General features: G+C 42.8%; 1 protein-coding gene across 3 annotated transcripts in view; it reads left to right on the top strand.

Moving 5' to 3' along the window:
• NCAN (neurocan) overlaps positions 1 to 18,344 on the top strand; it is a 350,580-nt gene that overhangs the window by 158,684 nt on the left and 173,552 nt on the right. For all 3 annotated transcript variants that reach the window (XM_075315342.1, XM_075315351.1, XM_075315359.1), the window contains 3 exons: positions 7,964 to 8,138; positions 10,473 to 10,600; positions 11,109 to 11,396. In XM_075315342.1, the coding sequence (XP_075171457.1) occupies positions 7,964 to 8,138; positions 10,473 to 10,600; positions 11,109 to 11,396 (591 nt within the window). The remainder of the gene's footprint in view (positions 1 to 7,963; positions 8,139 to 10,472; positions 10,601 to 11,108; positions 11,397 to 18,344) is intronic.

Consider the following 18,344-nt stretch of genomic DNA (forward strand, 5'->3'; position numbering starts at 1 on the left):
TCTCCCCAGCAATACACCACCCGGGACCAAGTACCCCATAGCCCTGAGCGACACATACATTTCAGGTTTTTGACTTAAAGATATATATATATATATATATATATATATATATATTTATTTACAATTTTTTCGCAAATCGCAAAATAAAAATTAGAAAACGTTCAATTTTCATATTGTTACTTGGGCTTTTTTTCAAACTGTAACATCCTGTACTTTCAGGGACTCCTCGTCCACGATGGCTTAGTGGTTAGCACCCCAGTCTTGCAGCACTAAGGTCCTCGGTTCAAATCCTACCAAGGACAACATCTGTAAGGAGTTTGTATCTTCTCCCTGTGTTTTCGTGGGTTTCCTCCGGGTTCTCCGGTTTCCTCCCACACTACAAAGACATACTAATAGGGAATTTAGATTGTGACCCCCAATGGGGACAGTGTTGCTGATGTATGTAGAGGGCTGTGAAATCAATAGTGCTATATTAGTGAATAAATATTATTATATAATATTATTATCTATGCTTCTAGGTACACTGGTTCACAATATTTGAATGAACTTGGCAGGCAAGTTATTCCAAGCATCTTAGGCTAAGTTCACACATCCTGTGTTTTCAATCCGTCAGGTCCGTCAGCAACGGATCAGTCATTTTCAAGATGTCAACTGATGCAACTGATGTGTTTTTCACAGGATTCCTTTCACAGGAATCCTGTGAAAAAACGGATCAGTTGCGTCCGTTACATCCGCTGTGCGTCCGTTTTTTGACGGATCAGTCATGATCCGTCTGTGTTTGGGACAGCCCAGTGGGCGTGCCAAGCATGCTGGGCATGCTCAGTAGAGCATGACGGAATCCTGCGCTGGATTCCGTTGTAAGACGGATTACGACGGAATCCAGCACCATAGACATGCATTACAAGCTTGACGGATGGCGACGGATTCCTGCGCGGCGCGTTAATTTTGACGGCCCGAAAAACGTTACATTCTGCGTTGCTCCCCGCTCGGCGGTCAGTCAAAAACGACGGACCGCGACGCAGCGGATGCAACGCAGGGTCATCAGTCGCAATCCGTCGCTAATAGAAGTCTATGGGGAAATACAGGATTCCTGCAAAATATTTTGCAGGTTACCGTAAATCCCCAAGGCGACGGATTGTGACTGATGCAAAACACAGGATGTGTGAACTTAGCCTTAGAAAACAAATCAAGAGACCACTGACTTTGTTTGACCATCCTTTTGCCTTGTCCCTCTACTTTGTTCCTCTACCCTCCAGACAACGGACCGTGACCTGACTAGGCCGCTGCCTATTCCTTTAATATTGACATGGTCTCTTGGTACCCTGGTTCCTCACCCGGGAACATTTAACTATGTACAATCAGTTGACAAATCTGACTCACGTGGTTAAGAATCTGTCCAGGGAGTAACAGAGACTAGAGAACTTGCAGTCCTGTTTGCATAGTCAGTTATCTAGTGCAATGGGTCCCTCTCTGAGCCCACCATTGCCAATAGAAGCTTTGACGCCTTTATCTTTCAATGTGCAGTTTGTCTCTCCCGAACCAGTATTGGACCTTCCTAACAAATTTTCGGAGGAGAAAGATCAGTTTAGGGTGTTCAGGGAAAGCTGCAGACTATTTTTTACTCTGTGTCCCCAATCTTCAGGGAAGACACCTTAGGGTGAATCTATGATGAACCTGACAGAATGCAAGTTGCAAAGGCTAAGGTCATGAACCTGACAAAGGGGGGCCACACTGCTGAGGACTATAGTACTAAGTTAAGGTTGTGGTCCATGGACATTCCGTGCAATGATGCAGATTTCAGGTGTCAATTTCGCCATGGCCTTTCGGATACACTTAAGGACACTCTAGCTCTGCATACTCTGCCCAGTTCCTTGGAGGAGGCCATGCCTGAGGTCATTCGGTTGGCTCACAGGAAAAGGCATGATGAGTGACAGGGTGTTTTAACCATTTTTCCCTAATTGGTCTTTTTACCTGAGGCAGAACCGATGGAGGTTGGAGCTGCCAGCTATTGGACCCTTGAGAGGAAACATGTATGCGATTTCGGACTCTGTCCCTACTGTGGTCGCATGGGCATTTTCTCAAGGACTTTGTGTAATACCGGTAAGCAAGCAAGCTGTTGGGAAACACTTAAGTCTGGATGATTGTAAAGGAGCTTGGAAGGACCCATCCAATTTGTTGCCATTGACAGGACACTGTTATTCCAGAACCTTGTCCAGCTGGTGGAATTCACACAAAGTATGAACACTTCACTCGGAGTAAATCTTCTGCTATATTTGGGATAACTTACCTATGCATTTGGTATTGGGGTTTCCATGGTTACACATTCACAATCCTGTCATTTGATTCGGGTCGGAGGAATATTGTTAAGAGAAGTCCCTATTGTCATAAGAAATGTATTACTTCTCTATGGTTTTCTCTGCTGGTCTGGAGGGTCTTCTGGAGTACCTGAAGATTTTGGAGATGTTCTTGGAAATCGAGGCAGACATATTGTCCCCCCATTGTCCTTATGACTGTGCTATCAATCTTTTTCCCAATGCCAAATTACCTAAAGCTCAACTGTATAATCTATTGGGTCCTGAACAAACCACAATGAAAGAATGTGTAAATTCAAGTTTATGGAAGGGTCAAATTCGTCCTTCTTCCTGCCCTGTAGATGCTGGATTTTTCTTTGTTAAAAAGAAAGACGGGGGTTTACATCCTTGACTCGATTTCCATGAACTAAACAAAATTATGGTTAAGAATACTTGACTTCTACTTATCCCCAACCTATATGATCAGCAAGAAGAGGCTAAATGTTTTTCCAAACTTGATCTTAGAGGGGCTTATAATTTGATGTGCATCCAAAAGGGTGATGAGTGGAAGATGGCGCTTTTAACTTCTGAGGGCCTATTTAAAAATCTTGTAATTGTCACAACCTATTTGACTCTGCTGCTGCAGGGCTGTTGGCTTTTCTCGAGGCTTGACCCGTGGGAGGAGTTTTTCTCCCGTGCCTCGTTTCAGGGATCACGACGCCTTATCTAGGGGTCATCTGAGGTGCTCAGGCACTAGTTATAGTTCTGCTCCACAGCGTGATCGCTGCTCCCTATAAGTACCTGATCCTGCCCGTCCTCCCTGTTCTCCCGTCCTCCTGCCTGTTTTCATACTCCCTGTCTTCTGTTCTCCTGATTGCGTCTGTCCTCCCTGACTGCTGTCCTCCTTTCTCCGGCTCCCTCTCCATCGCTCCTCTCCCTGTGTTTCCCGACTTTTATCTGCTACTGACCACGGCTTATCACTGACTCTAGTTTCCGCACCCCTCCGGTCCTTGACGCTATCTCTCAGCGTCCCTTGACTCAGTCTCCGTCCAACCCCTTGTATCGCGTTATCCTCTGGCATCAACCCCGGCTCATACGATTAGCCCCTTTCATCCACTGGGTGAGCACTTCACCTAGTGGATGCTTTACAGCCCCTGCACTTTCCTGTGCTCAAGCTCACCCTGCTGGTGCTTTACAGTAATGCCTTTTGGATTAACCAATGTGCCAGCATTCTTTGTTTGCTAAGTTGGAGAAATATACTTTTTCTATGCAAAACATTTTATCCCTGGGGTTAATTGTATTTGTTCAATGGTTTAAGATGAATCCTGGGAAGGTACAGGCTATAATTCATTGGATTCAACCTTGGGACCTTAAAGCAATGCAATGATTTTTAGGATTTTCTAGTTACTACAAAAAAATGTATTAGGGTTTTTGTCTCAGATGCTCAAACCTCTCACTGATCTCACACATAAGGGGGCAGATTTTAGGGTTTCATACTGGATGCTGTTGGGGCCTTTAATAAACTGAAAACGTGTTTTATGTCCTCTTCATTCAATCTGAGACTGGGAGGTTCTGGATTCTTCATATGTGCCATGTTTGGTTTGATTTGGCAGCTATTTAGCTAAGTAGTCAATCTCAGAACACTGCCAGTCTAAAGGCCCCATTACACGCAGCGATATCACTAGCGATATCGCTTGCGAGCGTACCCGCCCCGTCATTTGTGCATCACGGGCAAATCGCTGCCCGTGGTGCACAACATCGTTAAGAGCCATCACACGTACTTACTTGCCTAGCGACGTCGCTGTTGCCGGCGAACCGCCTCCTTTCTAAGGGGGTGGTTAGTGCGGCGTCACAGCGGCGTCACTAAGCGGCCACCCAATAGAAGCGGAAGGGCCGGAGATAAGCGGGACGTAACATCCCGCCCACCTCCTTCCTTCCGCATTGTCGGCGGCCGCAGTTAAGCTGTAGTTCATCATTCCCGAGGTGTCACACGTAGCAATGTGTGCTGCCTCGGGAATGACGAACAACATGCATGCTCAACAATCAATGATTTTTTGAAAAGGAATGACGTGTCAACGATGGACGATTTGGTGAGTATTTTCCATCGTTAATGGTCGCTCCTTGCTGTCACACGCAATGACGTCACTAACGATGCCGGATGTGCGTCACGGAATCCGTGACTCCGGCGATATATCGTTATACGTCGTTGCGTGTAACGGGGCCTTTAGTCTTCTGCTTGGTTGTGCTAGTTGGCCTCTTGCATCTGTGCTCTGGGAATTGACATTTGCTGCCTTACCATTGACTTCGTTTGACCATCCTTTTGCTTTGTCCCTCTATTCCAATCAACTACTCTCCAGGTATTATGACTCCAGACCATGACCTGACTATGCCTCTGCCTATCCCCTTAATCTTGACAAGATCTCCTGGTACCCAACTCCAGACATTTTGAATATCCTACCTCATGAGTTGCCTGTATAGTGACTAGCATCACCCTCACCTTATTACTATATCACCTGACTGTCAGACTGCTGTGTATCTTTCCTTCTTATTACTTCTTTATTGTCATTTGTTGATTTTATGTGCATTTTCAATAAAATATATACCACCTTTTTAGCTATCTGTTCCTTTGCTCTCTTGTTTCATCATTCTGATTAGTCATATGGAGTGGCTTATGGGCCTTTTTTATTTCTTTGAACCATAAATGGCCCTTTAACCTAATGTGATTATGTGTCTTTTGTATTAATTGTTGGTCATAAACCACCATGCATGTACAGTGGTATGATCATACCAGCTCACTTTCGATGCTGGGCTCACATTTTTCCTGCTTTGAGTGCTTACGTTAGGTTTAGTGTAAATCTCTGACATACATGATTCAGACGAAACCCCCAACCTAAGATTTCCTGTAGTGAGGCAGATGGATTCATCTTGGAATCAGTCTGTGCTATGACTGGTGGTGTCCATCTCTTCAGTGGTGCAGAAAATCGAGGTTCATCAATTTTGTGCACTTCTAAAAAAAAGAACAAAGGCTGGATAGATTCCAGAATAACTATGCTGAGTCATGGATCCCCGAGTGTGTTATCTGAATCTGGTCATTCAGATATTTAGATGGAAATCTCAATGTAAGTGCTTACCGTAGAGCATGGGATAAATGTGATCTAAAATTGTATTTCAAATATGCAAAATAAAACCTGCAACTCAATCCATAAAAAACCAAACAAGTCCCCACTCTGCTCCGTCATCTGTAAATAGAAATATGGGGGCTTCCACGTTACTGGTTGCACAAAGGATCTGGAAAAGTGCCATGACTCCCACCACCAAAAGAAGGGTAACAAATTATATGGTCCCAAATCCAAATGCCCCTCTCCCTTCTGAGCCCTACAGTGCACCTAAACCACATATAGTCCACATGTTTGTAATTTCTATAGTGAGGTAGCCAGCTTCATTTACAGAGTTCATATCTCCAGTTACACACGCTTGGCACAATGTACATACACTACAATGTACTGGGCACAACAATTTACTGGTTACTACAATGTATTAGCCACTACAATGTCAAATTTGAAATTTTCACTCAGCAACATCCATTGCTGCTTGTTTCTGGAAAACACCAATGGAATCAAATTGTCGCTGCACCTGTAGATAAATTCCTAGAGGGATGTAATTCCCAAAATGGGGTCACTTGAGGGGGAATTCTGCTGTTCTGGCAATTAGAGGCTCTGTATATGAAATCCACAAACTATTGTGCGAATATGTGTACTCCAAGAGTCAATTAGCGTTCCTTTCACCTTGAATCTCACTGTGTGGCTAAGCAGTATTATACCACTGTATTGCCACTTTCAGCAGAAATGACAAACTTTGGTGCCATTTTTACCCAATTTCCCTGTGTGAAAATGTACAATCTGGGGCTAAAACTAAATTTTAGTTGTAACAATGTAATTATTTTTCTTCACTACCCAATGGTATCAAATTCTGTAACACACCTGTTGTGTCAATGTGATCATTGCATGTACAGCTGTCACCCGTGGGATTTTCACGCATGTGGCTACACTATCTTCTTAATCCTCAGGGCCATTAAAAAGCTGCGCTGAGGAATAAGGCTCCTGAACAACCACCGCTAAAAAGTGTATCGGTGGTCGTTAAGGGGTCTAAGAATGTAACATCAAACAGACAAGAAAATACAGCGTCAAAATCTCGATAAAAACGCAGTGTCAAGAACACATATAAAAACGCAATTAAAAAAAGTAAGTAAACTAAGGTGCAGAAATTCCCCCGCATCAAAAATTCAATGGATACTGGGAATCTATACTGGGAACGTAGCCTTAAGGTCCAGTCACACTAAGCAACTTACCAGCGATCCCAACAACGATAGGGATCGCTGGTAAGTTGCTAGGAGGTTGCTGGTGAGATGTCACATTGCGACGCTCCAGCGATCCCACCAGAAACCTGACCTGGCAGGGATCGCTGGAGCGTCGCTACACGAGTTGCTGGTGAGCTCACCAGCAACCAGTGACCAGCCCCCAGCGCTGCGTGGAAGATGCTGCGCTTGGTAACTAAGGTAAATATCGGGTAACCAACCCGATATTTACCTTGGTTACCAGTGCACGGAGCTACAGAACAGAGCAGAGAACAGGGAGCAGCGCACACTGAGCGCTGGCTCCCTGCTCTCCTAGTTACAGCACACATCGGGTTAATTACCCGATGTGTGCTGCAGCTAAATGTGCACAGAGCAGGGAGCAGTGCACAATGCTTAGTGCTGGCTCCCTGCTCTCCTAGCTACAGCACACATCGGGTTAATTAACCCGATGTGTCCTGCAGCTACATGTGCACAGAGCAGGAGCCGGCACTGACAGTGAGAGCGGCGGAGACTGGTAACAAAGGTAAATATCGGGTAACCAAGGACAGGGCTTCTTGGTTACCCGATGTTTACATTGGTTACCAGCCTCCGCAGAAGCCGGCTCCTGCTGCCTGCACATTTAGTTGTTGCTGTCTCGCTGTCACACACAGCGATGTGCGCTTCACAGCAGGACAGCAACAACTAAAAAATGGCCCAGGACATTCAGCAACAACCAACGACCTCACAGCAGGGGCCAGGTTGTTGCTGGATGTCACACACAGCAACATCGCTAGCAACGTCACAAAAGTTGTTCGTTAGCAGCAATGTTGCTAGCGATGTTGCTTAGTGTGACGGGGCCTTTACTGTGCAGCATTTTTATACACCTACCTAAAAGTACCTGATTTGAACAATAGGTTACTTTCACTGATGATCCCCTTCATCATAACGGCAAATCAGTTATTGTAGAAAACTCGGTGAGCATTGTAAAGGCTAAACAATGACTACAGTAGGTGGGATACAGCTTTTATCTTTCATTATTTGTTATACTCCTTTGAGGTCTGATGTGCCTCAGTGCCTTATTACATGATAGGTGAGGCATTCACATTAAACTGCTCTCTGTGCCAGCTTCAAAGCAACATATAAATAGTGTTGCTTTGATAGATCTCTCTGAAGTGTTATGGTGCATTGTAACAAAATGCTATAAGCAGCATTATTATTCTGGCTCACTTGGAAATTTGGGGTAAGGAAATATATAAAAGTAAGCAAATCATGAATTAATTCAGGGTATCATGCTGGGCTCTGATGTTATCTGTAAAGCTCTCTTTTTTTTCTTTCTTAGGTTTGGTATTTCATTACCGGGCTGCCAGTAATAGATATGCCCTGACGTTCTCCGATGCCGTCCGCTCCTGTGAGGAGAACTCTGGTGTCATCGCATCTCCGGAGCAGCTGCAGGCTGCATTTGAGGATGGCTTGGACAATTGTGATGCTGGATGGCTTTCCGATCGAACTGTTAGGTACAATTTTCACTGAGAAAATATCTATGGAAAAGCTGTTTAACATTTTACAATATTTAATGTGCATAGTCTGAAAGGAAGCGTGTAGACAGAAAATATTACATATTACGATATTTCGTATGATCAATAGTCATTGACACAGGCTGTAATTCCCCATTTCTACTTGAGGGATTGCCTCTATATAACTATTTTCACAAATGTACTGTAACCTGCCCTGAAAGCCAATTATTTCTATAGTAATTAGCAGTTCACCATTAATGTATTCTTTTGTAAAGAACATTTTTCATTATGGACTACGTGAATCCCATGTGGATGGGGGTCATGTGATTGGAAACGTCCGTAAACAGACTCCATCAAAAAACATTGGCCATGCTGTGCACATCCAGTAGTTGCTCATGCACAATGCTTACTGTTGGAGCCTACTGACTCTTTGGCTGAAGTGGTTATCCAAAAAATGGACCACTTTTGTTAGTAGTTGTGTCTAGCAAGGCCATTCAATCAATAAAGGTGGAAGCCAGTTCACCGTAATTGCCTATTTTCTTCTGGAGTACAGAGCAGCAACACTAACATGGATGAAAGAAACCATGGTGTTGTAAAAAATATCCATCTTGATGGATAAAATCTTCAGCTTTATTGCTATAGTTATTAATTATCCTTACATCCATCAGTGAGGACACCAATACGGTTCAGGTGTGCGCTGTACCAACCTTACGCACCAGAAACGCGTTGGTGTTCTCACTGATGAACAGTATTTTGATGTAATGAGTATCTGTTCAATTCTTTGTAAGTAGGTATATATAACACACAAACCATGGACATGTGTAATTTATAGAATGCAGGTAAAAGAAAAAAACAGGCTTGAAAAGTCTAGAGAAAAATCAGCTCATGGTGCAGAGAGAAAGGCACATTCACACAGAGTTTTTAGTTGTGGAATTCGAAGTGGATCCGCAGATTTTATATAAGTAAAACCAGATTAATTCTTTACAGACTTTTTCCATATAGCAACTTCTATTTAGATTGTTCAAAAACACGAAAAAAACCTACAAGAAATAAAACTGGAAAAAGATTCTAAAAGAAATACTAGATTTCATATGTGCTGACTAGATGTTTAATAACTAGTGATGGGCAAACAGATATTTGGGATCAGCAGGACTAAACGGACTTTAAAAAAAAAACTGGTCCTGCCCGGAATTGATCCTGAATATCTGGCCGGACGCCGGTCCCCATATAAGTATATAAGGACCAGAATCCAGCTATTAAGATTGTGGTAGAAGGGATAGGGTGGTTAGAATCTATACTTACTGAAGCACCAGTGCGGCTGTACACTGCTCCCACAGCCACCCATTCACTTCCAGGGCCATGCATTAGGCGCATGCATATGCACTGCTTTCCCCACCCCTCTTAGTTTGATACATAGCCAAGATAACTGCATGGCTGGGGGCTGTAGCCTGTATACGTGGAATTTATCTGTGCTGGGTATCATAATCTGGGGGAACCCTACTCCAATTTTTTTTTTTTTAAATGTATTTATTTTTACTGTACGATACACCTGCAGACTGGGTCTGTGATTGGAAGCGTCAGACAGCTATTACTCAGTGTGGGGGCGCATCTGATTGAAACCAATCACAGACGCCAATGGGTGTGAAAGCAGTGCATAAATTAGCCTAATGAGCGGCCCCGGAAGTGAATCAGAGGCCGTGGGAGCAGTGTACAGCCGGACACTCAGTAAGTACAGCCCACTTGCTTTATTATTTTTCTCTTTATTTTTCCTTTATTTTTTTATGTTCTGCGTGCCAGACCCAGATCATTCCCTGAGAATTCCGGGCCCAGGTCCGGCACCTTTGAAACTGTGCGGATCTGAACTTTTCCAGTCCAGGTCTGCCCATCACTAGTAATAATACTTAAAGGCGGGGTTAGAAATAAGTAATATAAAGAGTTAGACAACAGCTCCTTCTACCCTCAGTCTCAGCCATCAGGGGTGAAACTATAGTGAGTGGTGGGGTTGTAGCCTGTAGCCTAATGGGTCAAAAGGTCCCTGGCAGGTATGCCACTGGCAAATGCTCACAGGGCTGATGATAGGCGCATAAAGATGTGACAAGCAGTGTCCTTTCATTGTAGATTCATTGTTGCCAACATTTTAAAATAAATTTGATTAACATTTTTGCTGCTAATATATCTAAACTCATCACACTCATCAAAGGCCCTGCGGTGCAATGCAAAGGAAATAACACTGCAAGGAAAAATATCTGAAACCTGCAAGACACGGCTGTTACAGGACTTTTCCTAAGAACAACATAATCATTAATTTTACATTTTTCTGTTTTTATTTTACAGATACCCAATCAAAACACCCAGACCAGGTTGCTATGGAGACCGAAATAATGTTCCTGGTGTTAGGACATATGGAGAAAGAGAACCGCAGGAAACCTATGATGTGTACTGTTACACAAAGAGCCCACTAGGTAGATTAGCTGTTGCTGTTGTATTAGATTAAGGTCTTTTACCATTAGAGTGGTTAACCAGTATAAGGAGAAAAGTCTCCAATTATTCTATGTGACTGCCAAATCATGACTGTTTGCAATGTGTTCACTGTCATGATTCCCCTGAATTTCTCATGCAATTTGCATACTTGTGGTCATGTGCTGACAAGGGTCTCCTCTACTAGAATAGTGATAAGCAGAAGAGAGTCTAGTTGGCACATGACTTGCATGGAGCATACTTGGGAATCATGACATTGTGCGCATTTCGCACTATAATGATGTGGGAGCCTCTGGTCTGCAGTCAGACAGAGTGACATTTGTCCTTTTTTTTACACTGGACAATGTCTCTAATATAGCAATATATCTTCATATATATGTATATATGTGTATATATATATATATATATATATATATATATATATATACATACAAAATTAGAAAGTAGATGGCTATTTTTATATGTTAATTTTTATGATCTCTTTAACTGCAGGCGATGTTTATTATGTGCCTGAAAGAAGCTCTCTGGAACATGCTCGAAACTTATGCTTGCTTGATGGAGGGTCATTGGCCACTGTGGGTCAGCTTTATGCTGCTTGGAGAAAGGGATTGGATCAGTGTGACCCAGGATGGTTGGCAGACAGTAGTGTTCGTTATCCAATAAGGAATCCACGGAAAAACTGTGGTGGAGAAGAACCAGGAGTTCGAACATTGTATCAATACGTAAATCGAACAGGATTTCCTCATCCTCAGAGGAAGTTTGGGGTCTATTGCTTCAAAGGTATTAGTTATTTATGTAATATTATGTTTTATTAAATTGTATTATGGTTCTTGTTATATAAATAATATTTATCATGCTGCGCAGAATTTACAGAATAAAATATATGTTTATACATATACGAGGGGCTGCTCATAAGTCTTTGGCTTTACCCAGAAAGAAACGAGATAGGATGATGAAACTTTACATTTATTCCACATACTCTCCACTGGTGTCAACACACTTCTTACATCGGTATTCCAAGTTCTGTAAGCCTAGCAAAAAGAAGGATTTTGGTTGTGCCTCAAACTAGGCATCCGTAGCAGCCATGGCATCAGAAATGTTATGAAATTTGGTACCCTTGAGATGTTTCTTCAGATTTGGAAACAGATGATAGTCAGACAGAGCTAGATCTGGTGAATAAGGTGGGTGGTCAACCAGCTGGAAGGCCAGCTCTGCCAGTTTTGCCATGGTCGCTTGTGCAGTGTGAGCGGAGTCTTGCAGAAACAAGATTCCTTTGGACAGCTTGCTGCGCCTTTGGTCTTCAGATCTGCCTTCAATTGGTCCAAAAGTTCAATATAATACCTTGCATTGATGGTGGAACCCTTTTGAAGGTATTTCACAAGCAGCTCGCCATCCTTATCCCAGAACACAGACGTCATCACCTTAGTGGCTGATTTTTCAACCCTGAACTTCTCTGGACGAGGAGAACCACTGTGCCTCCACTCTTTTGACTGCTTCTTGTTTTTTTAGGGTCATACAAATAAATCCAGGTCTCATCCATAGTGACCAGTTGATCCAGGAAGTTTTTATCAGTCCAGAAACGCTGACAAATGGACACGGAAGTTTTCACTCGCATGCTTCTCTAATCTATTGTCAAACATTTGGGGACCCACTTTGCAGATAGCTTCCTCATGTCCAAATGTTCATGGATAATGACACAAACATGTTCACACGAAATCCCCATGATGTCTGCTATTGCTTTAGCTGAAATTTGTCGATTCTCCAGTATGAGGTTATGCACAGCATCGACGATCTCCGCAACAGCAACCATTCTCGGTCGTCCAGAACGTTTCTCAACATTGGTGCTGAAGTGGCCCGTTTTAAATTTGGCAACCCAGTTCTTAACTGTGGAATATGAAGGGCATTGATCCCCCAATGTCTGCGACATATCACCATGAATATCCTTTGCAAATTTTCCTTACAGAAACAAGAATTTTATCACTCCTCTGCTATCAGTTGATATGAATATCGCGTTAGACTCCGCCATTTTGTTTTCCCGCGTGCGTAAAACACTGTTGCCATAAGCAACAAACACAAAATTTTAAAAACATATATTAGACACATAAGGCTTTCATGTGATGTAACATTTGTTACCATAGAAACTAAAAAAAATCACAAAGCCAAAGACTTATCAGCAGCCCCTCGTATGTGAAGATTTTGGTCAGCATGTTTTTTCTTATTTCCAGGAGATAATTTTAGATATTTAAATATAAATGTTTAAAATGAGAAAACAGTGTTTGTAGGTTTATAGATACAAATTCCCTGCACAGCCTTCTTATTAGGCTCTGTTTAATTATGTGCAGCATACCGCACTATTCTCCTCTTCAAAAAAACTCCAATAGACTCAATTTATCTCAGCAGAGTCTATGATTTGTTTGGTTAGCTACTTTAGTTATTTTTTTTAAAATATTTACACTCGGCAAATTACTGTTTCATATCTGATACAACTAAATTGGGTTGTTTTTGTAGCATGTGCATGGATTTCTGCAAACAGTTAGTTGTATGAAATTTGCTGCATGTAAACACTACCTATCAATATCTATAACATATAAGGATAAGAAAATCAGTTTTGCAAGATTTAACACATTTTCCCAGGAAATTTGATTTGTAGCAAATCAATTCACTCTGAATTGAAAGTACTCCAATTGCCATGAAAAATGTGTATGACACTGTTCTCTATTTCTCACACACTAATCTTCTTCACCGGTGTGCTGTCACACACTATCTGTACAGTTTCTTCAGTGTTTTATAGTTTAATCTTCCAACTAGTATGGCTAAGCTGTGAGATGTGACGTCCTCTTCCAGTTCAGATTCGCCACAAAGTGACTCCTTCTCTTATACTAACTGTGATAGTTCTATCTAATTAGCTGTGATGTGATAGCAGAAAACCATTATGGGTAATCCTTTCCAAGGTCATTTGAGCCTTCCCTGACTGATGCAATCTTCTGCAATGTTTAAAATGCCGATTCTCGTGAAGCAAATTGAAAATTGTACAAATCTGCCGGGTTCACCGAATTCCTAAATATTCAATATGATTCGATTCACATTGTATCAATTCGCCCATCTCTAAAAGAAACACTTTCTGTTAGGAACCAGCTACATTTCAACTGAAAAGGGTGGAATTAATAAAGCGTCAACCGTGAACAACTGAAGAGCGGAGAGAGATGAAATAGTGATATTAGACTTAGGCGGGCTTTGCACACTACGACATCGCAGGTGCGATGTCGGTGGGGTCATGTCTAAAGTGATGCACTTCCTGCGTTGCTCTCGACATCGTAGTGTGTAAATCCTAGATGATACGATTAATGAGCGCAAAAGCGTCGTAATCGTATCATCGGTGCAGCATCGGCGAATTCCATAATTACGGTGACACGACGGTCCGATGTTGTTCCTCGTTCCTGCGGCAGCACACATCGCTGTGTGTGAAGTCGCAGGAGCGAGGAACATCTCCTACCTGCGTCACCGCGGCTCCCGTCGGCTATGCGGAAGGAAGTAGGTGGGCGGGATGTTTACATCCCGCTCATCTCCGCCCCTCCGCTCCTATTGGCCGCCTGCCGTGTGACGTCGCAGTGATGCCGTACGACCCGCCCCCTTAATAAGGAGGCGGTTCGCCGGCCAGAGCGACGTCGCACGGCAGGTGAGTGCATGTGAAGCAGCCGTAGCGATAATATTCGCTACGGCAGCTATCACAATGATATCGTAGCTGCGACGGGGGCGGGGACTATCGCGCTCGGCATCGCAGCATCGGCTTGCGATGTCGCAGCGTGCAAAGTACCCCTTAAGGCTGCTTTACACCAGGCAATCTATCGTGCGATAGATCGTCGGGGTCACGGTTTTTGTGACGCACATCCGACATCGCTGGCGATGCCGGCCTGTGTGACACCTCCTAGCGACGCAGTATCGCTCACAAATCGTGAGTCGGGTACTGCTCGTTAGGTTCCATAAAATCGTTTAATTTAGTTGACCATCGTTTCCGTGGTAGCACACGCCACTCCGTGTGACACCACGGGAACGATGAGCAGCTCACCTGCCTCCCACGGCCCCCGCCGTCTCTATGTGGAAGGAAGGAGGTGGGCGGGATGTTTACGTCCCGCTCATCTCCGCCCCTCCGCTTCTATTGGCCGGCGGCCGTGTGACGTCGCTGTGACGCCGAACGTCCCTCCCACTCCAGGAAGTGGACGTTCGCCGCCCACAGCGAGGTCGCACGAGAGGTAAGTATGTGTGACGGGGGTTACTAACTTTGTGCGACACGGGCAGCGATTTGCCCGTGACGCAAAAAGGACGGGGGCGGGTACGATCGATTGTGAAATCGCACAATCGGTCATACCGTGTAAAGCAGGCTTTAGGCTTTTGTAAAATTTCTGACATATATTTTCTTTGCTTGCTTCACAACTGTAAAAGGAATAGCTTAATGTGCCTTAGTGTTGTATTGATAGGAAAATAATGTAAATCTATATCTGACACAGTACTGTATCTTCAGAATGATACAATTGGACCCTTACTTTCATACTGCTTTGGTTCCTTTCTCAAACGTGTTCCTTAAAAAACCCTGCTATTTTCCACATTTACAATTTCACAATAATTTCAAGTGCCTTTTGTGAGGATGAGTTTTTTAGTACAGCTAAGCTGTTACTAGGCGCACAAATAGAGATGCCAAGGTTGCATGTTATGCCAAGGCTAAAGCTCATCTAAAATAACACCACTAAAATAATGTATTCATGCATTTCCTTTATCATTTCCACATAGATCTCCCGTGTTTTATATAGACATTTACAATACTAGAAACCTGATGTACTGCTCATCTTCTTACCTTTTTTATTAGTAAAAATGAATAGTATACCTGGTGTGGTTTCTTCTGTCTCGTTTTACTGTATACCAGAAATTTTATTAAAAAATAAATATAAATAAATATATATATATATATATATATATATATATATATATATATATATATATAGTGCCTTGCGAAAGTATTCAGCCCCCTTGAATTTTTCAACATTTCCCACATTTCAGGCTTCAAACATGAAGATAAAAATTTTAATGTTATGGTGAAGAATCAACAAGTGGGACACAATTGTGAAGTTGAACAAAATTTATTGCTTATTTTAACCTTTTTTAAAAAATAAATAACTGAAAATTGGGGCGTGCAATATTATTCGTCCCCTTTAAGTTAATACTTTGTAGTCCCACCTTTTGCTGCGATTACAGCTGCAAGTCGCTTGGGGTATGTGTCTATCACTTTTGCACACCAAGAGACTGAAGTTCTTGCCAATTCTTCCTTTGCAAACAGCTTGAGCTGAGTGAGGTTTGGTGGAGAGTGTTTGTGAACAGCAGTTTTCAGCTCTTTCCACAGATTTTCGATTGGATTCAGGTCTGGACTTTGATTTGTCCATGCTAACACTTGGATAAGTTAACAGGCAGTAAGTCATGGCAGCATCAGGGGTCTTCAGCTGACCCGCACTATCATGGCAACATATTTGTGCTCTGGAAAAAGTGCAATCCCCGCCGCGGCCATTAAATTGCACTGTTAGTGTTTGACAGCATGATCTAAAGGGTTAACACGTGTGAGCGGAACTCCGCTCCACCTGCGCCTGTTAGCTCCATATGTCTGCTGTGCAGGAATTACCACAGGCTCACCGCCGAAGCCCATGGTAATGGCAACCAAGAACGTACAGTTATGTCCTTGGCCGTAAAGGAGTAAAGGGTGCTTTACACGCTGCGATATTGGTATCGATATCACTAGTGAGCGGTACGCTCAGTTGTGCAACACGGGCAAATTGCTGCCCGTGGTGCACAACATCGCTTACACCCGTCACACGGACTTACCTTCCCTGCGACATCGCTCTGGCTGGCGAACCGCCTCCTTTCTAAGGGGGGCGGTTTGTGCGGCATCACAGCGACGTCACACGGCAGCCGTCCAATAGAAGCGGAGGGACAGAGATGAGCGGGCGGAAGATCCTGCCAACCTCCTTTCTTCCTTCTTTTCCGGTGGACGCAGGTAGGAGATGTTCGTCGTTCCTTCGGTGTCACACGTAGCGATGTATGATGCCGCAGGAACAACGAACAACATCGTACCTGCAGCAGTAACAATATTATGAAAAAGAGCGGCGTGTCAACGATCAACGATTTTTGCCGTTTTTGTGATCGTTGATCGTCGCTCCTTGGTGTCACACGCTGCGATGTTGCTAACGACGCCAGATGTGCGTCACTAACGACGTGACCCCGACGATATATCGTTAGCGATATCGCAGCGTGTAAAGCACCCTTTAGTTATGTTATGTGTAATAATCAGAAATGAAATAGTGAAAAAGTATTGAACACATGAAGAAACAAAGGTCAAAAAAGCTATGGAAATTCATAACACCAACTGAAATCTATCAGTACCTAGAAAGCAATTGTGACACTTAGTAAAAAAAAATCAGCTTCTTCAACTAATGTGCTATAAAAGTTTCTCATTACCAAAGTGCAACACAAGAAACATCTCATGATAGGTAAAACAAGTGAGCTGTCTCAAGAGATTCGCAACTTTATTGTTGCAAAACATACTACTGACATTGTTTACAAAATAATTTCTAAACTACTGAAGCAGGTGCTACCCGTAAAATTTTAGTCAAAAGAGTGAAAAGAATTATCGGAATAGTTGTCCAAGAGCCGAGAACCATCTGTGGTGAGATACTGAAACACCTGAAATCAGTAGATACAATTGTTTCAAAGAGAACAATAAAAAAATACACTCAACCTCCATGGCCAGTATGCATGCTCACCACACAAGACTTCATTGCTAAGCATGTCCAAACATGTTTAACGTTTGCTCAACAACATTTAGACAAGCTTGTGAAATAGTGGGAGAATATAATGTGGTTGAGTGAGACCAAAATTGAACTCTTTGGATGCCATAATGCATGTGCCATGTTTGGAGGCCAAAAGGTACTGCATATCACCTCAAATCACCATATCAACAGTGAAATTTAGACGGAAGAACATTGTAGTGTGCGGCTGTTTTTAAGCATACAACACTAGAAAACTTCATATAATTGAAGGAGTGTTAAATAGACAAATGTACAAAGACATTCTTGACAAAAATCTGATACTATCTACCAGAATGATGAAGATGAAACAAGGGTGACATTTCAGCAGGACAATGATGCCAAACACAGACAAGGAAACTCTCATTTGATTTGAAGAAAATAAACCTGCTAGAATGGCCCCACCAATCACAGGAACTGAATACAATATAGTATTTTTTAAATGAACTAGTGATGAGCGAGCACTACAATGCTCAGGTGCTCAGTTCTCGTAACTAGCAGTTGATGCTCGAATGGGCATGACTCGAGTACCTGAAGTCAATGGGGAACTCAAGCAATTTTCTGAGAAATCTTCCGGAGTCATGCCTGTGACGACATGGACTCTCATGGGTTAAAGTTTCTTAAAATTCAGCCAGACAGCATGATAGATTGTCTATAGACGGGGGAGAAGTCCCTCATTGTTTTTACAAGACTCTTGTTGACTCAATGTAATTGTGTTGGCCACTGAAAGCCAAACGTATTGTTCTCCAGACTTTTCCAGTAACCATTGTATTGTAGTTGTGTATTGCTAATGTGATTACCTTAGTAGCCATTGTTGAGTGTGTGACTTCCAGACTTCATGTAGATATCTTCAGTCTTTCTATGCACATCATTTAAATGAACA

The sequence above is a fragment of the Anomaloglossus baeobatrachus genome, chromosome 1 (assembly GCF_048569485.1).
Source record: "Anomaloglossus baeobatrachus isolate aAnoBae1 chromosome 1, aAnoBae1.hap1, whole genome shotgun sequence".
Lineage (NCBI taxonomy): Eukaryota > Metazoa > Chordata > Amphibia > Anura > Aromobatidae > Anomaloglossus > Anomaloglossus baeobatrachus.